This window comes from Eumetopias jubatus, unplaced genomic scaffold (assembly GCF_037043125.1).
Source record: "Eumetopias jubatus isolate StellerSeaLion01/CBP00866 unplaced genomic scaffold, mEumJub1_p1.0 scaffold_10, whole genome shotgun sequence".
Taxonomy (NCBI): Eukaryota; Metazoa; Chordata; class Mammalia; order Carnivora; family Otariidae; genus Eumetopias; species Eumetopias jubatus.
The window spans coordinates 58622986-58646943 of NW_028274816.1; the positions used below are offsets into that span (position 1 = coordinate 58622986).

At 56.5% G+C, this 23958-nt stretch overlaps 1 protein-coding gene across 1 annotated transcript; it reads right to left on the reverse strand.

Annotated features, from left to right (window-relative positions):
• Positions 1–944: 944 nt before the first annotated feature.
• On the reverse strand, positions 945–21608 carry LRRC4B (leucine rich repeat containing 4B). The gene is made up of 2 exons (XM_028091489.2): positions 21312–21608; positions 945–2798 (listed from the first exon to the last, which is right to left on the reverse strand). The coding sequence occupies exons 1-2, from the start codon at positions 21606–21608 to the stop codon at positions 945–947; spliced, it is 2151 nt and encodes a 716-aa protein (XP_027947290.2).
• Positions 21609–23958: the final 2350 nt, after the last annotated feature.

A 23958-nucleotide genomic window follows, 5' to 3' on the forward strand; every position in this document is an offset into this window, starting at 1 on the left:
CCCACAGGCTCCAGAGGGAGCATGGCCCTGCCCACACCTGGATCCTGGGCTCCTGGATCCCGAAACTAGGAGTTGCCCAGCCCCCAGCCCGTGGAACCCCGGGGGTGGGGTGGGGTGGGGTGGGGGACGAGGGCCCCAGTACATCCCTATGTGCTGGGTGCCTGAGCCCCTCTCTGGGGCTCCTGAGGTCAAGGGTGAGGGGCCTCAGAGTACCCAGAAGGGCCGACCCCTGCGACCCTCTGGGTGGGGCCCATGACACTTGACTTCTCCATCCTCATTGTGCCCTCGCCCGCATTCACTGTTTTCTCTGCCCTCCATGCTTTCATGACCAAAAAAAATATTTTTTTTTTTACTTTTTCCGTGTTTTTTTCTTAAAGTAATTACAGAGCAGGTAGTCGTTGACGCAAACCTCCCTTCAGTATCAAAAGAGTCTGTGGGGCAGGTGAGGGCTGGGGGCGAAGGGCGGAGGGGCGGGGGAGGGTGTCTGGGGGCTCTGACCGCGCGTCTGTCTCTTCAGTTTCGAGGGCAGAGGGGCGGGAGGGGGGACGGGCGTCAAACTGCAAAAAATGAACCGTAAAAGGAGGGTCGTTGGGGATGAGGGGAAAGGACACCCCCCCAAAAGCTCCTCTCTCTTCCTGGAAGGCGGAGGGCCGGGAAGGGTCGGTTGCGAGCGCGAGGAGGAAAAGCGGAGGGTTCCAGCCACTTCTCCGGAATCCTGCAGCCCCTCCCTTCGCCTGGGATGGGGGGGGTGCGGCCAGAACCGCGGGGGCTCCGTTCCCGGAGCCCCCGCCCTGTCCTCGCGGGGGGTGAGCCGCCCTGGGGTGCGCACGCGGGCGGGGCTGCGGCCCCTCCTTCCCCGACCTTCCCTGCGGGGGGCCGGGGCCGTGGGGAGGGTCCCGGTGTGGCCCGAGCCCCGGGGGGGGGGGGGGGCCCGCCCGGCGGCTTCAGATCTGCGTCTCTTGCACATTCTCCTTGGAGCCGCTCTTGAAGAGCAGAGGTTCGTGGATGGAGTTGAGCCCCGGGGGGCCCTTGCCCCCGCAGCCCCCGCCGCTGGGGTTCCCGCTGTAGTGCGCCTTGAAGGCGGCCGCCACGTAGTGGTGGTGGTTGAGGTGGTCGCGCTCCAGGGCGGGCAGGGCCAGGTGGCTGTCCCCGCCGACGCCCCCCGCACCGGCCACGGCGGCGGCGGCGGCCACGGACACGGCCGAGGCGGCAGGCAGCTCGTCCTCCACGTTGATGATCTCCACGGTGCGCGTGGGCCCGTGGTGCTTGTGGAGCTGGTGCTGCTTGCGCAGCTTGTAGAAGGCCACGAGCATCACGGCGGCCATGAACGTGATGGCCACGAAGCAGCCGATGATGATCTTGGTGGTCTTCATGACGTCGTCCAGGTCCTTGAGGGCGTTCTCCGTCACGTCCGTGATGGGCACCGTGAACGCCTTCTCCGTGGGCCGCGAGGAGCGCGGGGCGGGCGCCGTGGTGGACGACGAGGCCGGGCCGGCGGCGTCCCCCGGCCGGCCCCCGCCCCAGACCCCGTCCGTCGTGGGCCCCGGCGGCTCCTTCTCCGTCCCCCGCGGCTGCAGGGTCTCCTCTCCGGGCTGCGTCTCCAGGGTCTCCACGGTCACGGTGGTGAAGTAGGTGTAGCCGCCGCCGCCGCCGCCGCCGCCGCCTCCCGGGGCGCCCCCGCCGCCCCCGCCGCCCCCGCCGCCCCCGCCGCCGGCCGCCACGGGGTCCACGGCCGAGACGTTGAGCGTGGCCGAGGCGGTGGTGTTCCCGGCCGAGTTCGTCACCATGCACGTGTACTGGCCCGTGTCCTGCACCGTGACGTTGGTGAAGTTGAGCGTGCCGTCGTGCAGGACGGAGATGCGCACGCGGTAGGAGCCGTGGGTCATGAGGGTGCCGTTGGGCGTCAGCCAGTTGACGGAGGTCATGGAGGTGCCCGTGCGACACTTGAGCTCGGCGGCCATGCCCTCGGTGACGTTCAGGTCCGTGGGCGGCTCCACGATGACCGGCGCGTAGCAGGTGAAGTGCGACTGGTCCAGCTCGCCGATGTAGCGGCCCTTGAGGCCGGCGGGCGCGTGGCAGCGGGCGCAGCACGTCGTGTTGCTGGGCACCGTCTCCTTGAGCCACCAGCTCAGCCAGAGCACGTCGCAGTTGCAGTGCCAGGGGTTATGGTTGAGGTGGACACGCTCCAGGCGGTGCAGGGGCGTGAAGAGGTCGTGGGGCAGCGACATCAGGTTGTTGTGGGACAGGTTGAGCTCCTCCAGCGACTTGAGGTCGTCGAAGGCGTTGCGCTCGATGGTGGCCACCTGGGCGTGCATGAGCCACAGCTTGCGCAGGCTGGTGAGGCCCTGGAAGGAGCCCGGGCGGATCAGGTCCAGCCGGTTGCCTGACAGCTCCAACTCCTCCAGGCGCACCAGGGCCGTCAGGTTGGGGATGTCCTTGAGGTTGCACATGCCCAGATTGAGGTAGCGCAGGTTGACCAGGCCCTCGAAGGCCGCCTCCGAGATGTACTCCAGCCGCTTGAGCTCGCCCAGGTCCAGGCGCCGCAGGGAGGGCACGCGGTTGAAGGCGTAGGAAGGGATGCTTTCGATGGGGTTGTTGCGCAGCCAGAGCTCCCGCAGCTTGGACAGGTACTCGAAGGCCTGCGTGGGCACCGTCGTGAGCCGGTTGTCGAACAGCTCCAGCGTGTTGAGGCTGGGCAGCCCATTGAAGGCACCCACCTCGATTTTGCGCACCAGGTTCTTGCTCAGCTGCAGGATCTCCAGGTGCCGCAGGTGCTTGAACGTGTCCGTCCGGATCACCTGGGGTGGGGGAGGGGAGACACCAGTCAACGAGGCCTGAACGACTGGTAATCACCGCAGCGTCCCCACGCCTGGCCCGTGCGAGTGCGGAGCGGCCGCCCCTCCCTCTTTGCGGGTGGGAGTGTGAGACCGGAAGACCCCTTTGGGAAACAGTTTGTTCCTCACGAGGCTCAACACACCGTGACACACGTTATGACACACGTTACTTACGACCGGGCCCGCCCACTCCCGAGTGTTTCCCGGAGGGAGAGGAGAGCAGTTGTCCTTCCCAGGTTTTGTGATGGGTGCTCACAGCGCCTGTGTTCATTATGGCCTAACCAGACATGACCCGAATGTCTGCCAACCGCTCGAGGACCCACGCTCTGTGTCCGCACCGTGGAACACTGTGGCTCCTGAGAAGGAAGCAACTATGGATACACACGACCAATCTCATGGGCGGGCGTGGTGTTGAGCAAAAGAAGCCAGACGTGAAGGAGTGTGAGTGGTAGGGTCCCGTCCATCCCACGTCCTACATGTGCTAAGTGGTGGTCTCTAAGTGTGTGGGGGGAGGCCAGGCTGGCAAAGGGCATGAGAGAGCTTTCTGGGGTGATGGAAATGTTCTCAGCTGGGGTGGTGGCTATCTGGATGAATAAGACTGTCAAAACTCCCCAAACTATACCGAAAACAGGGGCATTTTGTGACATGTAAATTACACCTCAGGAAAAAAGATTAAAAAAATACTTACACCAACAGCTAACAGGCACTGAGCCCCTTTTTGGCACCAGACACCATTCTAAATGCTTTATGGGCAACAACTCATTTAATCTGCCAAACTGTCCTACGAGATAGGTACTTACTCAGTATCTGGGACTGTGAAATCCATAAAGCCCCGAAAACCGGAAGATTTTCCCTAACTTTGGCACCAAAATACCATTCGGTGGTAGAGCCTGATCAGAACTCATGTGAAGCTATTTAGAGCTTTTATTGATCCCACTCATGTGACTATTCAAACACTTCACTCTAGAACTAGTCCCACACTTGCTAAGGGGTAGAAGGTCCCAGCAGGCGGTATAAAATATGCGCTGGACATTAGTGCCTCACCGTTTACCAGCAGATGTCAGAACATCTGGCCTCAAGGGCTTCACAGGAGGGATTATGAATTATCTCCATCTTAGCGGGAGGCGGAGAGAGGTGCAGTGACTCGCCCAACGTCACAAAGGAGGAGATGACAGACTTGCTATCTGACTGAGGCCATCTGTCTCCAGAGTCCCGCCTCTTAGCCCCTGAACTTGGTTCCCACCTCTCAGGGCAGAGGCTGAGGGGCCACAGGAGGGGCGGTGCTGGGCTGGGCCCGGGAGGCAGAATCTTACCAGATTCTCCTTAGTAGTCACAGTGCCGGGTCTACTGAGGCGTGGCCGATCACGCAGGCATCACATGGCATTTGTGAAGCCTGGTTAACGCCTTGAGGGAATGCTTGCGTTATAATATTGAAGGGGAAATAGAGAACTCCAAACAGCATACTATGTGGTCACGACCTTGTAGGGTTTATTTTATTTAAAGTTTTTATTTTTACATAATCCCTACGCCCAGTGTGGGGATCAAACTCACAACCTTATCAAGAGTTGCACGCTCCACCGTCTGAGCCAGCCAGGCACCCTGTGACTTTGTAGAATTTTAAAAAGAAGCTGAAGAATTAGCTATACTCATATATGCACCAAGAAAAGACCGTAAGTACATACTCCAGGCTCTTCTTGGCAGTGAACTCCAGCTGTCAGGGATTATGGACAATTTTTATTTACTTATTTCTTTAATGAACCCAAGGTACTTTTATAATAAGTAGCAAAACACTTTAAAAAGCTTTTTTAGGGGCACCTGGTTGGCTCAGTCGGTTAAGTGTCCGACTCTTGATCCCAGCTCAGGTCTTGATCTTAGGGTCATGAGTTCAAGCTCCGCGTTGGGGCTTGGAGCTGGGCATGGAGCCTACTTTAAAAAAAAAGATATTTAAGTAAATAAAGAATTATTTTTTAAAAAGACCGTACTTGAGAGGCACCCAGCTTAAGGAACAATAATATTCCTGACACTGTCATAATCACAGAGTAGCAACAGCCACTACTCATGTCAGTGCTACTCAGCAGAAATACAATGTGAACTACATATTTACTTTTTAAATTTCCTAGAAGCCACATTAAAAAAAGAAAACCAAAACCAAAACAGGTGAAATCAATTTTAATAATATGTTTATTTAACCCAATATGTCTAAAATATTACGATTTCAACATGTAATCAAGATGAGAACTTACGAAGGAGATATTTTACCCTCTTTTTGCACACAGTCTTCGAAACTCCATGTGTGGTTTACAGCCCATGCGCTCAGCGGCCCTGTGTGGCCAGTGTGGCCATCCTGTTAGGCCGTGCAGGTTACCAGGCGCTTCCTTGACTCCTCGAGGCTTTGTGAACACAGCTGCGTTTTATCCTCCAGCAGCTTTATGAACTAGGACTGTTAGTGCCCGTTTCCGAAAGGCGGGAACGGAGGCCCACGGAGGTGGCCAGTGGCTCGGACACCATCTGCGCAGTGAAGACAGAGCCTGGTTTGCATCCCGTCCCCACCTCCTGGCTATGGGGCCTGGTGGCTGGACTCTCTGGGCCTCCCATCCAGGGCTGGCCGTGAAGGGAGAATGAGAGCCACTTTGGAGGCCACACTGCGATCGCTGGAGAGCACTTGGGGGCTCTTGTTGGCGTTCAGTAACGTGTGCACCGTTGGGATCGGAGCCTGTGGAGGGCAGCTCAGAGAGCCCCCTACTGCACCATCTAACTGAAAATCAGGGACGTGAGCCTGACACGCGCTGGGGCCCGCCAGTCCCCCCCCCCCCTCCCCGGCCCTGCTTGTCCCATTCCCTCCTCTCCATTCCATGGCCCAGCCGCACTCAGCCTCTTCCTCTCCCACCTGGATACCTGGTCCCAGACTTCTGTTTATGCCCACACCCCTGGTCCCTCCAGGAGCCCCATTATTCCCAGCACAAGTTTCTTCCACTCCACACGGACGCAGACCAGGAATGACGCCCCGATAGTGCCATCCCATAATAAGAGCCAGTCTCCGCCCTCCCCTTCCTCCTCCCTTTCCTGTTCACGGCAGGTCCCAGAACACAGCCTCTGGGGCTCTGCACTTGCTGTTCGCTCTGCCAGGAAGACCTTCCCCACTTTTTTTCTGGCCTCCTGACATCTGTCCTTTGACACCCAGCTCCCGTGCCACCCCCCCCAGTCCCTGCCTCTGCTGTTTATATGCCCTTATCATCAGAGTCCAGGCCCCTCCAGGGGTCGCAGCGGTGCCCTAGGGTCCTTCCCTCCGTGGAAACCAGATTCCTGAGGAGAACAGCCCTGGGCACCTGGCCTGAGGAGGGAGTCTTTGTGGGCTCAGGGTGAAAGGGACAGACGAGGAGATACATTTGGGCTGTTAAAACTTTGTGATTCTCAGATCATGTGAATGGTTTCCAGGAACAGGGGGATGGAGTTTGGGTGGCCGGGGAAAACACAGCTCAGAGGAGGGACTGGGAAGGGACATCAGCTAAAACCTCCTGCGGCCTCAGTGGACATGAGCTAGAATAACAAAGCAAATTTCCGTACGCCTTTTCCCCCCTGCTGATAAAAGTAATATATACTCATTTCAGGAAAAAGTCTTAAGAAAAGAAAAATGAGCCAAAGGACCTCTACTTATGTTACCTTAACAGTTTGGCATACATCCTTCTAATCTTTTTTCCTTGCATATAATGCAGGGATATATCTCTTTTTTACATTTTTTTTTTATATTTCACAAAATTTTGGTGACATAGTATTCTCTCCTTGGCCCTGCATTTCCCCTTAATAGTAGTAGTACACTGTAGGGGCGCCTGGCTGGCCAGTCAGTAGAGTGTGTGACTCTTTGATCTTGGGGTTGTGAGTTTGAACCCCACGTCGGGGGTAAAGATTACTTAAATAAAAATAAAACTTAAAAAATAGTATTACACTGTATTTTCCCTTTCATGATATATGCTTCAAAAACAATTTTCATGGCTATTTAGAATTGTTTCCCAGGGTTATACCTCCTTTGGGACATTGAGATGGAATTGCCAGGGTCAGTTATTTATTTTCCGAAATACACTTCTGCCTTCTCTAATTTCCTGCAGTAAACGTGACTAACTTTTAGAGCGGGACGAAACCCCAGTAAATGCTATCACATGAAGGAGTCTGGTCTAAAGCTCGCTGGTGGCACCCGCAGGATCTGACTTCTGGGGGCCAGGGGAGGGGCGGAGCACGCTGGCAGGTTGGCCTCAAGGAGGGCTGGCCCGGGGTCTCTGCAGGCAACCAGCCTGTACCCAAGACTAGGGGGCGCAGCCCCAGGACTCTGAGAAGCCCTGGGACCCGGCTCCCGTGGCCACATGGGTGGCTGCAGCCTCGGCTCCCTCCTCGGAGGGAGAACGACGGAGCACCGGGGAGACCCGGGCTCATCCCATGAGATGCTACACGACAGCAGCAACAAAAAGCTTCCCTGATCAAACGTCTAGAGCCGCGCAGTCCCTCCTGGAGGCGCCACTGCTGTGGGCTGGAAGTCCGGGAAGTCCTGTGGGGAAGGATGGTTCCACTTTGCTCCACTCTGGGTTTCCCAAACATCACAAGCACAGAACCCTCCTCGCAGGGTGCCTTTTATCATCACCCTGGGAAACACTGGTGCGGCACAAAGCAGGCCCTCACTCGCCGTTTCTATTAAAAATAATAGTAAGGACAACTGCAGCAGCAGGAGGAGGATCCGGTTGTTGCTAATCACCAGGGGGAGAATGCAGTGGGCTCTTAAAAGGTTAGGCGTGAGAGTTTGGTCCGAGAAATCTAGCACAAAAGGGCTGCTGGCCCAGGAGCCGAAGACAACTTGCCCTCATCCAGTCTCCGTGGCACTTAGCTCTGGGGCCTCCCCAGTTCCCAGCAAACCCATCTGCAAGCTGAGCAGGAAAGCACTGTGTGCCCACCTGCTCTTCCCTCCTTCCAGGGTCCCTGTTCTCAGTGCAGCCCCCCAGCCCAGCTTCCTGGTGGAAGGTGGGCCTGCAGCCCTCCATGGCTCCCCAGTGCTCTCAGAGGAAATTGAGCCCACATCAGAAGCCCTGCTTGGCCTGGCATCTGCCTGCCTCTCCCCTCCCTTCTGCACGGCCCCCTGCCCTTTGCAGTCCTCACTCCAGTGTCACTTAGCCAATAACAACTCCTGGAACTCTCTTTGCATATGCTGTTCCCTCTTCTCAGGATGTCCTTCCCTTTTTTTCTGCTGGAAAATTCCTGCTCACTCCCTTGGATCCAGACCAAATGTCCCTCATTTATTCATTCATCCATTGCTTTTTATTGCGTGGGGATAAAGCAGTTCTGAAGGAGCAAGCGGCGGGGGGGGGGGGGGTCCTTGCTGTGAAAGGGCATTGTGACATCGACCTTACAAAGTTGTCCTCAAGATTCAAGGGAATCGCTGACATTTGCTCAGCACAGGACTTGGCACTGCAGGTGCTCACTGAGCTGAGGTGACAAATGCCAGGCTCTGGACTGAGCATTCGTTGGTCACCTCAGCTGTCCCCCACCAGCCCTGCAAGGCAGGTGTCATTAGGCTTACTTTTCGGAGAAGGAACCTGCTCAGTGAAGTCACATAATGAGGAAGCAGCGGAGCTGGGGTGTGAACCCGGAGGCCGAGGCTCAGTGAGGTCCAGTGACTCGGTAGGGCGGCCCACTGTGCCCACTGGGAAGCGCACAGCTGGGATTCCAGCCCACGTCTCCCTGGTCCTCTGGATAGAGCGACCACGACTACCGTATGTCCATCAGGTGCTTGCTGGCCGAGTCTGAGGCCGCTCCTGCTCTGTGTGCTTTGTCTCAGGAGCGATGGGAAGGGCGTGTGTGAAGGGAGATTGAGGGGCATTTCCAAGGGGGGTGGGGTCCCCCCAATCACTTTACTAATGCACTTGAGATCTAAGGAGGACGGGGGTGTTGCTGCAAAGGGAAGCCTGGTTTTATTGAAGATGTGCTGTAGGGTTGCTTTAAATAGTGAGTGCTTTTATTTTTACCAGGATCCCAGTCAATTCTCCCTCCTCTGCAGGATGCCTGGGGAGCAGCCTAGTGGGGAGTTGCTGGGTCTGGGTTTGAATCGTGGCTTTGCTCCTGACCAGCTGTGTGACCTTTGGTGAGTGTCCTAATATCTCTGAGCCCACTTTCTTCACAGGTACTGCAGGATTACTGTGAGGCTTGGATGAGATCGAGAGTGCTTGGGACATGGCAAACATGCAGTAATATATATATTTAAAATTGTTGATTCAGCTCATAGTGAGCATGGCCATTTGTCCAACTTTGGGCATCCAGTTTCTTCCTCAGCATCTTTCCTCTACATTGGTTAACATGTAGTTCAGACACCACCACATCCTTGCTCACAGTCCTCCCATGGCTCCCTATCACCCTCGACCTGGGGTCAGAGGCCCTGCAGGACTGTCCCATTGCCTCTCCTCTGCTCCAGCCACAGGGAGATGTACGGGTTCCACATGCTGTCTGTGCTCTGCCTTTGCACAGGCCGTGCCCCCTGCCTGGGATGCCATCCTCCTCCTTGTTCTCTGGGAAATTCCAGTTGCCTTCCTCCAGCAAGCGCTCTTCGTTCCCCTGCTCACCAACATGTCATACACATTCTCCTATCACACTGGCTTAATGCGTCCTTCCTCTTGGCTAGGCTATGAGTGGACGCCATCTGCATGGTTTCCGCATTCCCTGTCCCCTGGTTCATGGCCAACTTCAGCCAAGCGTGTTGAGTGAGTGGCCAGAATGGACAAGGCTCAGGTTTGGAGAGCACCCCAGTTGTGTCAGCTGTTGTGTACTGCACACCTTTTGGCCTGGGTGACAATGCCAACGTGCTGAAACCCTCAGTGACAGAACTGGTTCCAACTTACTCTTTTTTTTTTTGGTCAGCATGTGCCATCTTACTTGCTTTCATCCATTCTGACCTGGTGTCTTAGGTGTGTCTTTTGGATTTTGTTTTTAATATAGTCTGAAAATCTCTGTCTCTTAACTGGATGTTTAGTCCATTTACATTTATTGTAATTACTAATACATTGGGAATTATTCTCTTATTTCGTGCTTTTTGTTTGTCCTGATTTTTTGCAGCCTATTCCTTCTCTTTCCTGCCATCTTTTTCATTGATTTTCTTTTTAGTCCATTTCCCTCATCTACTATTTTTTATAATTTTTAAAAGAGATTTTATTTATTTGAGAGTGAGCAAGTGAGACAGAGCACAAGCAGGGGGAATGGCAAGCAGAGGGAGAAGCAGACTCCATGCTGAGCAGGGAGCCCAACGTGGGGCTTGGTCCCGGGACCTTGGGATCGTGACCTGAGCCATGATGCTTAACTAAGCCACCCAGGTGCCCCTCTAGTTTAGAATTTATATGTTTTCCCTTTCTCTTCTTCCAGTGGTCACCCTTAAAATTTAACATGCATACCTAAAGACCACAGTCAGCTGGTTCCTCTCCTCTCCTCCCAAGCAATACAAGGCTGATCCCATCCCTACTCTGAAATAAAGCATCATCCTGGGCAGGTTCCTGATGAGGCAGAAGGGCAAAGCCATTATTTGTTAAGTGCCTGTTGTGTACCAGACCCCATACCAAATGCTCTGAGGTGGTGATCTTATTTAGCTCTTGTGGAAATCCTGTCACGTGGGGGTTATCAGCCACATGTCTCTGTCTCCCCTCATATCTGATGGTTTACTGCAGAGAGGAAAAGTTACCTGCCTTCGGTCTCACAGCTCCAAAGTAGCGGAACCAGGACTCGAAGTCTGCTTCTCCTCAATCTAAATAAATATGAAGTCTCCGTCACGTCTGTCCACCCTAAGCCAAGAGGCTTGGGCTCTCTCTTGTTTCCAATGTATTCTTTGAGCTGTGGCACCTGTTCCTTGCTCAACCATTACCCCACGTGTTGATTTGCTCATTCGACAGATATTCTTTGAGTGTCTGCTATGTGTCAAGTATCTTGCTGGGCTCTGGGGATCCAGCTGTGGAAAAGAAAGACGCAGCCCTGACTTCCCAGAGCCTGACCTCAAGTGGGGAGGACACTAAACATAATAATTATGCAAATGATCATTTAAGTGGTGATGGTGTAAACAGCTCGCAGGTGCTGCCCTGCCTGCAGGGGGAGAGGCAGGTGTGGGCTGCTCCACAGCACAGTTTGACGCCCCCCCCCCCCCCAAGCAGATCATCTTAAACCGGGGCACTCCTGTGACCACTGGCCCAGGGTAGGATGGACAAGGTGGGGACTGGTTCTTGGAGTCTTGGAGTGGACATTGGGCCTGGAAGGACACTGATGTTCTGTGATGCTGCAGAGGAGGTAATCCTGGGGTCTTGCTTCTGACAGCTACCTAAGAGCCAAGTACCCACAGCCCCTCACTTCTTCAGCCCACGTTTGCTGAGCCCTCCTCCACGTGCGCCTGGCTCTGTGCTCAGTATCAAGGGTACAGATGCCGGTCAGGCAAGGGAAGGGGGCCCCATCGAGGACCACTCCCAACCCTAAGGGGGACCTCTCCTCTCCTTTCATCCTGGAACTTGGCCTATTCTTTAGGGGACTTTCCACTTCAGCTATGGTAGGTAAACATCACTAACACTGAAAAACCCCACTGCATTCTGTTGGGGTTTTTAAGAAACTAAACTGTCAAGAAATCCTTTATTAAAAATTTAACTGTGGTAGGAAATGATTAAGTGAATTGTTCATCTTAACACTATGAAGATAAATTGTTTTTATACATTTTGAATGTAATGAACCAATAACAAAGTTTAGTAGCTTACTGTCTTTTCTTACGTTTTTTTGCATTCAAAATTTTAAAAACGTTGTTTTCCTGTACCAAGTGCTTTTGTGATGATTTCTTGTAGTTCCTCCTTCCCTGAGATAAGGGCCCTGTGCCTCTCTTTTCAGTGGGGACTTCCTTGAGGGAGCCTGGCAGGCTTGGGGGCTCCTGCACTGAGCTTCTTGGGCCTAGACTCAGCCTCCCGGGGCCTCGGTGTCCTCTTCTGTAACATGGGTGCAGGGGCCCTGAGGACTAAGTGAGAACAATCCCGTATCACAGCAACTCAGCACAACCCAGGGGCAGGGTGGCCATTTAGAACACAGTATCTCCTTCAGTGAAATCCATAATTGTTTCTGTCAACCCCACCCCTTCGCGGCCCAACAAGTTCTAAACCTGCTAGAAGGTTCCAGGCCATGCTGGCACTGAGCTCTACCGGCAGGTGCCCAGAGGCTCCATGCCCCACCTTCCAGGAACCATGCTGGGTGAGGGTGGCTGGAGCCAACTCTCAGCCCCCACGGGCCGGCCCTCCACCGCTGCACGGGGCGGTGGGTGGGGAAGGGCTCTGGCCAGAGCTCAGCGGCCCCCACTATTCACCTGAGAGGAGAGAGCCCAAACTCCACTCTTCCTCAGCACCCCAGGCCGACTTAGGCTTGTCTTTTCCCTGCCCCAGCCCCACCGGCTGCTCTCGCTCGTGAGCCCCGTAGCCTGCTGGTCACACCACTGGAGTCCTGATGGCTGCGCCTTTACTACCTCTGTGACTTGGGGTCAAGTTTAGGCCTGCTTCCCCATCTGTGCAAGGGGATTATAAAATCTACTTCCTAGGATTGATGAGAGGATTAAGTGCCTTTTCACACATTAGGAGCTTAGTGCCTGAGAGCTTCTGTCACTTTCCTTCTCCTCCTCCACACTTGGGCTCATGCTGTCCCCTCCCGGAACACCATCCCAGCCTCTGCACCTGCTCAGGGCACTAGTCACTCAAGGCTCCCTAAAAAAAAGCCTTTCTCCTTGCTAAGGCCTCCTAACCATCCCTGCTCCGTGAGACCTCTTCCTCCCAGGTACCCGCCCCATTCACTCACGCGTGTGACCCTCCGTCCACTCATCCCTCCTGCCCTCCCCCTCATCTCCTCCCATTCATCCACCTAGGAGCTGCCTTCTCAGGCCTCCTGCGGCAAGCCTTGCCCTGTTGGTGGAGTCTGGCCTGTTCCCCACCTCTGCACCGGCACCCCTAGCCTAGACAGGCATCTGAACCTGGGTGTAGATAATGCCTGAGGAGGAGAGGTAAGGTCTATATCAGGAGCTAAGTACACCCCAGCTTTGCCTAAGGCAGTGGGTGGGCGGGACCAGGAGAAGGCTCAGGCCAGGGCCAGACACCTCCTTCCTTCCCAGGGAGGCTCCCTGGCCCCCCGCGCCCCCCCCGCCCCCCACTGATTGCTCAGCTCCCACCTCCATCAGGAGCACAGAGCAGGTCCTGTTCACTGTGCCTACAGCAGAGCCTGGCACACGGTAGTTGCTCAATAAACGAATCAGGGTTGTGAACAAGCCAGGGCCCGGCAGGCACAGGATGCGCAGGCAGTACAGGGAGAGGGACTCATGGTCTCAGGGCAGCTCCCAGCGTGGAGCCTGCTTCTATGTGGGGCGAGACTCACTTCTGGGTATCATAGTCGTGAGGGTTAAACTAGATATCTGGAACCCTCGAGGAAGGGTGCCTGGTACCAGGCAAGTGCAGAACGTGGCCGTGGCCATTCAAGGTCAAGGTGTGTTTTCCGCAGGGCTGGAAGGGCAGGGCTGGGCAGTGTCTGGGCCCAGCGGAGGGCAGCCTGAGTGTGGTGCGGCTGGGTCAGGGACAGGCCAGCCTGGGAAGGGTCTTCGCTGCAAGGGGAGCACTAGCCGGTTTAAAGTCCAGGGATGATGCGGTGACTCTGACTGGGGCGGGGAACAGCGGGGGACGGGAAGACCGGAGGAAGCTGGGGCGAGTGTCCCAGTGAGGAAGGACAAGGCCAGAGCAGGGGCTGGCTGTGTGGACAGAGTCAGGACTCTGATACAATGTTGTGATTGTATCACCAGGGATACAGAGAGCCCAGATAACTACGAATTAGGAAACGTCTGGAATAGTGTTGAAAATGTCCAGTTCTGCAGCCAAACTGCCTGGGCTAAGTCCCAATTCCTCTCCGGACTGTGGCCTCTTGCACAAGGGCCTTCCTCTCCTACACCATGGTCTCCCCAGCCTGTGAAATGGGGTAAGAACAGGACTTACTCACAGGGCTGTTGTGGAAAGAGCCTGGAGCATGGCTGGGGGCCACACACATCCCCCTCCTCCCACCCTCCCCGGTGAGAGGCGGGCTCAGAGAGGTGATGTAATTAATGGAGGGGGAGACATGGTTCTTCTGTCTCTCAGGCCTTAGCTACTCAAACTAAAACACGGGGACCCCCACCTGTCCCTCTCCTGGGAGGCCACACGGCTCTGTAAGATGGCAAGACCTTTTCTGATTTGTTAATTTCATGGTTGTGTTTTGGGCCAGTGGTGACTTGACAAGTGTGCACAAGTGTGATCAGTACATTTGGGATGCCATGGGCATTGGGGGCCTTGACCTGACTGGGAATTCAGGGAAGGCACCTCTGAGGTTGAGACATTTCCCTGAGTCAGTAAAGACCAGGGTGGGGGGCGGGCGTCTGGGTGGCTCAGTCGTTAAGCGTCTGCCTTTGGCTCAGGTCACGATCCCGGGATCCTGGGATCGAACCCCGCATCGGGCTCCCTGCTCGGCAGGAAGCCTCCTTCTCCCTCTCCCACTTCCCCTGCTTGTGTTCCCTCTCTTTCTGTGTCTCTCTCTGTCAAATAAATAAATAAAAATCTTAAAAAAAAAAAAAGACCAGGGTGACCGTGACAAAAGTCTCACTGTCAACACTTGCTAGAGCTGCTCAGCAGCAGGCCACTCGCAAGGGTCCCCTGCTAGGTCCTCAGGAGCGCATATACATACGCTGCCTCCTGTGATACTGCATCCCCATGTGACCAGCATCCCCCACTAGCACATAGTGGCGCTCAGTCTGTTTGTCCAAAGAACGAAGGCACTGAATTTCTCAGCAGCTCTATGTTATTATCCCTATTTCACTGATGATGAAACTGAGGCCCAGACGGGTTCGATAATGTACCCCAGGAAGAGCTGTGAGTCACACCTCACTGTCCCCCACAATCATAAGTTCTGGTGCTGAGCAGATGAAGGGGAGAGTGGAACAGCATTCTAGAAAGAAGGAACATCAAGCGTGAAGGCGCTGAGCTGAGCGGGAGCAGAAGGGGGCCAGCGTGAGGGCCCAGTGATGCAGGAGGCTGGCGGGGCCACGTCCTGAAGGGTTCTGTCTTGGGTAGGCTCAGACGGTTCCCCGTGACAGGGGGGACACCTGTGGGATTGAGCTCCGATGGTGTCGGACTCCACCACCTTTGTGGCTCGCTGACAGTCCCAGAGGTGTGCAGTCAGGCCCGAGCCCAAGGCGCCCTGGAAACCAGTTTGCTGAGCACTGACCCTGAGCAAGGGGATTGGGAGTGCTTTTCCTGCAGGGACCTCTCCAGCCCGCAGCACACAGGCCCCTCTCCACGGAATGAACAGGGAGGAGTTCCACTGTGCCTGCTCGGGCTCAGGAGGAGTCTAAATCTAAAGTCAGGACGAGGGAGAACCCCACACTGGAAACAAGCCAAATGCCCATCAATAGGAAATGGATGAAGAGATGGTGGTAACTTCATGGGACAGAATATCATCCAACAATAAAAGGGTCAGAGGGGAAGCGCCGTGGCTTTGAGGGAGGACAAGGAGGAGCCCTGGCAGCCACGGGGAGCACACAGAAGCCAGGCAGACAGAAGTGTAGACACGAGATTCTTTGTGTGAGGCTCAGAAGTGAGGAGTCAGGGGAGGGGCTGTCTCGTGAAATGGGAGAAGTAATTCTGTCCTCATGGGAATGAAGAGGTCCCTGCAGGAAAAGCACTCCCAGTCCACCCCCCCACCCCCCAATCAGGGTCAGCGCTCAGCAAACTGGTTTCTCTTCCCTTCTCCAGGGGCAGGTGAGCAAATCCCAGTACAGACTTCTGTCTTCAGCTTGTACAACCTTTTGTACGTATTGTTTTTAAGTATAACTTTTCCTTGATTACAAAAAGTACGCAGTGCCCTCACTGAAGAAAATTCAGACGTTAAAGAGAGGGAAAAGAAGAAACTCAATATCCTCCAGAACACTAGTGCGAAGAGAAAGGCAGTATGAACAGTTCTGAGTGGTCCCCGCATTTTATTTTTGCTTTCCCTGCAGTGTTGAAAACACATGGGACGTCCTACTTGCATCCTTTGAGAGCTCAGGAGCCTATTCTAAGCATTTCCTTGTGCCATTGGATATTCTTTGAAGCTCTGTTCTGAAAAGCTGCATAACATTCTGTTGTAAGAACCAATGCCAGGATGCCCAAGAACTGAGCCGGCTTCCGCCCTCTGGCCCTTGGGCCATCCTTCGAGCTCACTCTCTGAAGCACCTCTAAGCCCCTCTTTCGGGTGGGTGGATTGGTTTCTTAGGACAGAGGCACCCTTCCTAGTCGAGTGCTCTCACACCCTGCCCAAATGACCTCATGGCGGACCCCGAGGGACCCCGGGCAGCTCCCTGAAAGCTCCATGGCTCCAGGTACTTCGTTAGGTTAAGTACGTGCATGACCTCTGACCCAGCGATCCCCCTGGCGTGTATGCCAAAGATGTTATCACACAGCTTCCAAAGGGGTCTCAAGGGAGAATTTGTGGTGGAGGCAGCTCCATGCCTCCCAGGTGTCTGTCCTGACTTAGGAGGTGGAGGGCAGGAACTGGGCGGGGGGGGGAACACCCATCAAGGAGAATTCTGCAGCAGTTAAAGCAACAGAGTAGACACACACACACGCACACACACACACGCACACACACACACGCACACACCCCGATGTGGATGGCTCTTAAAAACCCGGGCTGGGTGAAAACAGAGAGACAAAGAAAGCCATCTATAATGCAGCTTCATTTACATAAATTAAAAATACATGCACACAAAGCAACAATAAGCATTTTGCAAGAACACACACAAGCAGAAGGATCCACAGTAAACACATTAGGACAACTGGCTGTGGGGAGGAGGGGAACAGAGTGGGGACGTGGATACGAGGCAGTGGAGGAAGAAGGAGAAGGCACAAGGCCTCAGTGCCAGGGAGGACCCCAGCCTCTAGGAGGAGGAGCAGGCCTGTGGGGGGGTGCAGGGGGGCTGTGTGAGGTGTGAGGGCACTGACACATGGCCTGAGTGGCGTGGGGACTGGGAGGTAGGGGGAAGGGGCATCTCCAGGCCTCTGCCTAGAGGGTATCTCCTTGAGCTTTGGGCTTGCACACCCCTGTCCCATCAGAAACAATTAAGGACCCATGGAAGACTGCAGATAGTTGAAAATTATTTTGCTCCTGAAGGGCACATGCTGTCCCTGTCATGTCTCAGAACAGTGTTTGAGCCCTCCCCGAAGGTGGATGCACTGTTCTAGAGAGGCCGGTGGACACACACACACACACACACACTGCCAAGTCCTCAAGGTGGGAGCTCGGGAGCCGGCCTTCTTCTCTCCATGGACAAACATCTGCTGAGCACCCAGTGTGTACCAGGCTCTGTTCAGGTGCTGGGCATACAGCAGGGAGCACGGTGAAGGCCCCCCCCTCGTGGGAGTGACCATCAGTGCGGAGCCAGACAACAAGCAAGTGACCACGGACAGGACAGGGCAGACTCTCGCATCCCCAGAACTCTGGCCATTTCTCTGGGGCTTTGGTGTCAGGCCGCGTATGTGAGTGTGTTGTATACGCACACACACACGCACACACACTGCCATGCGAGTGCGGGGGAAGTACCAGCCATTGTGAGGAAGGACAATCAGAGAGCAGGACACACAGGACCTGTCGGCAGCACCTCTGTCGTCTTCCCTCTGACCCTGAGATTCTGCTTCTAGGAATTTATCCCAGGGGCGGGTTCTGGGAAGTTCCAAGAATGCGCACCGGGGATGCTGACCACAGGGCTGTCTCTATCACTTCCGACACTGGGAAGAAGCGACCGGTGCAGTAATGGGAAGGCCATGCACCGGGATCCCACGTAGCCACTAACACTGACATTTTAGACGAGCGTCAGGGAGAAAGATGCTCCTACTACGCGCTCAGGTGTCTAGAGTCAGCTGCAAACCAGTATCAAGTGGTGTGATTTCATTTTTTTCTCCAAAAAGTAAAGAAAAAAAAAAAGGCAGAAATCTGCTGGCCAGGGCTGCCCACCGGACGCACACCGGGAGCCTGCGCGGAGAGGATCTGAACGGAAAGAACTAGATGCTAATGGGAGTTACCTGTCTGTCGAATTCCGCTTGGCTTTTGTCCCTGTGTTTTTACTTAGGTGTATTTCCTAGTTTTTCTAAATTAATTTGCATTCATTCTGTAATAAATAATTTAAAAATCCATTGACATGGGCACAGGAAAGAGCCAGGAAGGCTTTAAAACAAAATATAAACAGTAGTTATTTATATCTAGGCGGTGGGACTAGGGGTGTTTTTTTCTTTTTTTCGTTTTTTTATTTGGATAATTAAAAAGTTATTTTCTCAAGTTCCTCTGATGGTTCCCTCGGCAGCCTCACTCCCGCCCCCCAGCTGCAGGGTGTCCCCGAAGGGAGGCCCGTTTCACTGAATGTTCACAAGAGTCCACTCTTGGGGGCAGGGTACTCTCCACCCTGGGGGAGCAGGCGGTTTGAGGGCGCACGACACATGCCTACAGCAGACCTGCGCATGACTCACAAATAAGTTCACCCACGTCCATGGGGCTCCATTCCTCTGACAGGGATGTGGATCAAAAGTCTGGAAGCCAGAGGCCTGGGAGACGGGGTGACAGACACCCAAGCAAACAGGCCCAAGCAAAGGGGCCAGCTCAGACCTAAAACCTGGGAGTCATCCTCTCTTCCCTCTTCCCACACCCACTCTGCTGGAAAATCCTGTTGTCTCCACCTTCCAAACAGACCCAGAATCTGCCCACTTCTCACCACCTCCACCGCAACCAGCCTGGTCCCAGCCGAGCTCCCGGCATCTCTCTCCCGAACTCTGCACCAGCAAGGGAACAGCAGATCCAGGATTCAAACCCAGGCCCCCTGGCGCTTGATCCATGTGCCCTACAGGCCTCCCAAACCTCGGCCAGAGAGACCCAAGTCAGCAGCCCACCTGCCCTCCGCTCAGAATGGCTCCCGTCTCATTCAGAGGAGAGCCCAAGTCCTTACCATAACCATGAGGCCCTGCAGGATCTGTCACTTTGCCCTCACCTCCCAACCTCGCTCCTGGCTCTCTCTGTTCCCGTCACACCAGCCTGTCGCTGTTCCTCCCACACACCAGGCAGGCTCCCACCCCAGGGCCTTTGCACTTGCGGTCCTCCCTGCCTGGAACGCCCTTCCACAAGGCTCCACCTTCATCTCTTGCTCAAATGTCACCTTCTCCATGAGGCCACCCTGACTTCACATCTTTGAAGCCGCAGCCAACCACCCCTCCTCCTGCACCCACCATCCCCTTCCCCCATCTGTTTCCCTTTCCCACAGCCCTCAGCATCCTGAACACACACCATTTACTTATTACTGACCATGCCTATGTCTAGAATGCAGGCTGGGGGAGGTGCAGTGTTGGTTGTCCTAGACTACTGCCCCCTACCCAGAAGACAACCAAGAGATATTTAACAAACACAGGCGTCAAGGGCGAGGGCACGGATGTCTGGAGGGGGAGTCTGTGGGCCCAGATTGGAAGGCAGTGAAGAGAGGCTTGCCTGTGGGACCCAAGGGCCAGAGAGAGGTGAATTCAGGCAGAGCGGTGGCCTGAGCAACTTCTCAGCCCTGGGAGGGCAACTGGTGTCAACTATAAGGCTGGCAGGCTGTGCCCAGCGGCACAGGACTTGTTATCACAATAAAGAGCCTGGACTTCATTCCAGAGTCTAGGAACCTGCCAGGGGGTTTTAGGCAGAGGCGAGCACGCCTCGGTGGCCACTGGGAGGCTGGTCTGGGCCTGGGGGAGGGCATCTCTGGTCGCCAGGACGAGTCTGTGGGTGCAGCCCCTCGTCACAGAAGCACTTCCTAATGCGCAAACATCGCCCCTTCCGGAAACATGCCATCCCGTCTGTTTACTGTTTCTTCCCTTCTGCAAGGTGAGCCGCCCAGGAGCAGGGAAGGGGCCTGCCCATCCCGCTCACGGCCAAAACCAGGGCTTGGCACTGAGCTGGCGCTGGCCACGTCTTGATCGTCACATGAGGAAATGAAGGACGGAAACGGACAGACAGAGTCCAGGGAACAAGGGCATGTAAGGGGAGAACAAAGTGAGGGTGTCAGTACCCCTCCAGGAGTCAGGGGCTGGTCAGCTGAGACTAGAGCTTGAGAATGCAGGGTGGACTCAAAGCGCACGGGGAGGAAAGGGGCGCTGCTGAGGAGGAGGGCCTGGAGCCGGAGGACACCATCCCGCAGGAGCAGGGCTGGGGCAATGGGACAAGGCCCCTTCTGTTTCTGGACCCCAACTCTGGCTTCACTGGTCCTTGCTCCGTGGCCACCCAGGACAGCCTTCTTGATGTTGGCAGCCCCCTTGGTGCTGTGTCCCTAAAAGATCCCCTCTCTTCTGCAGAGGGGAACCCCATCCCCAGGCTCTCCAGGACAGGGCGATGGGGAACACCGACCCCTTCCCCTCCCAGGGACAGACCAGGGTGTGCCATGGGGGAAGGGATGTTAGCTCCCAGTGGCCTGGGACACCACACAGGAACCCTCTTCTCTCCTGGCTTTATGGACCAGGGTCAGGAGTGGCTTGCATGGTGTGGGGTACTGACACATGTCTTTAAAATGGTCGTTCTCAACTAGGGCAATCCCTCCTCCCTGAATATCTGGCAACATCTGGAGCTATCTGGGGAAGTGGGCGGGGGGTGTTGCTGCTGGTGTCTAGTGGCCAGGGATGCTGCTCAACATCTTACAGCACATGGCACGGCCCCCACAGCCAGAGCCCACCAGGCCCCAGATGCCAACAGAGTAGAGACCCTGCATTAAAAACGCACAGCTCTGCTCTCAAAGCATCATTTATAGCCCACCTCAGTCACGGTCACAGCGAATCGGATGGCAAGTGCCCCATCGGAGCCCCAGCCATATGCCGACACGGGACCGGGCAAGTGAGAGTGCTTAGATCTCCAAATGTCACACCACCTCCGGGAAGCGGGCACACGAGCTCCACGCTGCACAGCAAAGGAGTGCTCACCAGGTGTCAGAAGATTCTAAGTCCTTGACAAGTATGAAACCCATCAGTCCTCACCCAGCCCCTGGGGGCAGGGGCTCTGTCATCCCCCATTTTTCAGATAAAGAAACTGAGGCGCAAAGTCATGCCCTCAGCAGCCCAAGGCCATGTCGCGGGTAGAGCCGTGTGGACAGCACAGAGGCCTCGTGCAAGGGTCGCTCTGCACACCTGTGACTCCGGGGCTAGGCCATGGGCTCACCTGTCCTGCACTGTGGGAGGCAGGCAGGTGGTCCTACCCCTGAGGCCCAACACGCTGGCACAAAGACAGGGAACCTCGCGCGAGAAAACCCAGACAGACTGAGCTCAAGTTAACAGGATGCAAACAGGATCTCATAAGTGCCAAGGGGACACCCAGAAGGCCTTTGCCAGCTCGAGCAGGAGGACCCGGCCACCACCTGTGGCCCCCCCGCCCCCACTGGCTGCTGGCCCAGCTCACCTGGATGCCGTTCTCCTGCAGGTTCAGGTACCGCGTGTTGACAGGGATGCTGGCCGGGACCTCAGCCAACTCTCTCCGCGTGCAGATCACCCGGCTGGCCTGGTTGCTGCAGGAGCAGGCCGCGGGGCAGGAGGTGGCCGGCGGGGAGCCCCCTCCGGCCGCCACTGTCATGGCCACGCCGCCCCCGCCGGTCCCCAGGGGTGGGGAGAAGAGCCAGAGGAAGAGCAGGGCCCCATGGGGCCAGGACATCCTACCGGGCGGCAGTGGGGGGCACAGGGAGCTGCGGGCGCACGCCATCCTCAATGTTCATGCTCCGCGAGGGCGCCGGGGGGCTGTGGGGTGGAGAAAGAGCGAGAGGCTCAGTGAAGGACAGGGACCCCGTGTGTGGCCCGCCTGCTTCCCAACCCCCAGGCGGCTCTCTGCTGGCCACCATCACCTCCCTGCTCCGGCCAACCCTGCCCTTCTTGCACTGTCTCGTCATTCCTGACCGGAAGAGTATACCCGTTTCGCAGAACTGACAACCGAGGCAGGGGTGGGGTGGGGAGAGAAAGGCTGCCCAAGGCAGTTGGCCAGTAATGGAGAAGTCAGTCTGATTCAAAACTTAGTTCTCTGCACGGTTTCAGAAAGGTAGATAAAGAGGTAGAGATGGAGGGAGAGAAAGAGAGACAAACAGACGAAGGAACAGAGAGAGGGTGATGTGCCAGGTCCGGAAGTCTGGGGTGGGGGCCGGGGGTCTGGAGTCTGGCTTCCCAAGTCTTCTCGACGCCTGCAGGACCTCCTGTTCCCTCATCCTTCTCCCGCCCAGGAGTGTTTGCCAAGAGACAAGCTCCCCAGCACCAAACACACTCCACGCGGGGCCCCGCCGCAGGCTCCCATCAGACTCCCGGCACCCGTCCAGGCCGTGGCCTCGCAGCAGCCACAGAGAGTTGAGTTAGACTCAAAGGAAGAACTTGGAGAAGGTGAGGTGCCAGACAAGGCAACGGTGGAGGTGAAGTGTGGGCAGGAGAGGCTGGGAGGCCGCGGGGCGGGAGGGAGGAGGCGGACTGGAGAAGACAAAGGGGGAGGAGGTGGCCGAGGGGGCCCTGGGAGGGCTGCACCCCCCACCCCCCCGACCGCCGGGGCCCTGAGGTTGCAGGTGCTCAGGGCAAAGGCAGCGGATGGTGGGTGGCTCAGTGGGTGGGTTGGTGCTGGGACAGCTGGTGGGGAAGGGGTTGGGGGCGGGGCTCTGGGCGGGGGGTGGGCGGCTGGGGCCAGGGGATGGGGGGCGGACTGATCATAACAACAATGGCAAGAACTATAATAATAATAGCTTCAGCGTTGCGGGGAGCCCTTTCTATGCCCCAGACTCAGCACACATGGTGTTCTCATTTAAGCCTCACAGAAACCGGAGGAGGAAGGTGTTAGGACGCCCAATCCACAGATGAGGACACTGAGGCGCTAGGAGGGGGCGCAACTCGTCCCAGCACGGAGCTGGCCGGTGGGTGGCAGAGGGAGACTGGGGCCCGGGGGCACCTTCCCTTCCACGCAGCGTCTTGGGTACACACACAAGTGTGTCCACAGCAGCAGGCTCCGCTCCGGCACCGAACGACTTCCCCAGCGGGGAGGGCCGAGGGAAGCGGGCTGCACAGCATGCACCGCAGGGCAGTGACGGGCACACCCTCAGACAGTGGGCTCTCAGAGCCACGGACACAGGGCCACCCCCCGCCCCGTGCGTGTACGCGCACACACACACACACACACACACATTCACTCCCTCCTTCTGCAGTTTTCAAGATCATTTTAACTCAGACAAAAATGCGTGTGCATAGTCTGTGTGCCTGAATGCTTGTGTGAGAGACGGAGAGACTGAGAGACCGAGAGAGACAGAGAGGGGGGAGGGGTTGGTTCTGAATCTGTGTCCCGGACTCCTTTCCCCCCGGGGGGCTAGGGGCTGTGTGTGCCTCTGTCTGCAAGTCATGTGAGTGCAGCGGGGTCTCCGCTTCTCCAGTGTGATGGGGGGGTTGTCTGCCGGTCCTGCTCCTGCACCCGCCCTTCCCTTTCCCACCTCCCAAGACCGGTGATGACCCAGCCTACACCCTTCAAACCCAGGGGCCGGCGCTGCCCTACGGGCCAGAAATTGCAGCTGGAGAACCCCCAGGCCAGGAGGCCCCCCGGTAGCCTCCCCGGGCCCAGGCCCGCTGCGGCGGCCCTACCTCCGCATCTGTCCCCATCTCTCCTGCAGACAGCCCGCATCCTCCCCCCCCATTACAGCTTCTGCAGCGGCTGGGCCTCCCGCCCCTTCCCTCCTTGCCCTCAGCCGGCTCCGTCCTTGTCCCCCCCCCACCACAGTGAGGGACACTCACCCCGGTGACTCCGCTTCCGCTGGGCCTCTCCCTGGGCCCCAGGCCCCCCACTCCACATGCCTCCAGCGGGCCGGGGGGCTCTGCCTTCCCAGTTCTCCAGGGCTTCCTTTGAGGTCGTGCTGGGGGGGGGCGCAGGGGTTTCTTGGGTCTCCCCGCGCCCCCCCCTCCTCGCCGGTCGCCCTTCCCACCCCGGGGAGGCCCGTCTAGGCCACTGCAGCCATCTCCCCGTCCCCTCCCTGCTGGCCTCCTCCTGTCTCCTACCCCCACCCCCACCTCTACCTCCACTCTCCCCCCACCGCCAGCCT

Coding starts and splice junctions, on each gene's coding strand:
- LRRC4B (XM_028091489.2), bottom strand. CDS start 21,608: ATGGCGTGCGCCCGCAGCTCCCTGTGCCCCCCACTGCCGCCCGGTAGG. Junction 2,799..21,311: donor TGCAGGAGAACGGCATCCAG/GTGAGCTGGGCC, acceptor CCCCCACCCCAG/GTGATCCGGACGGACACGTT.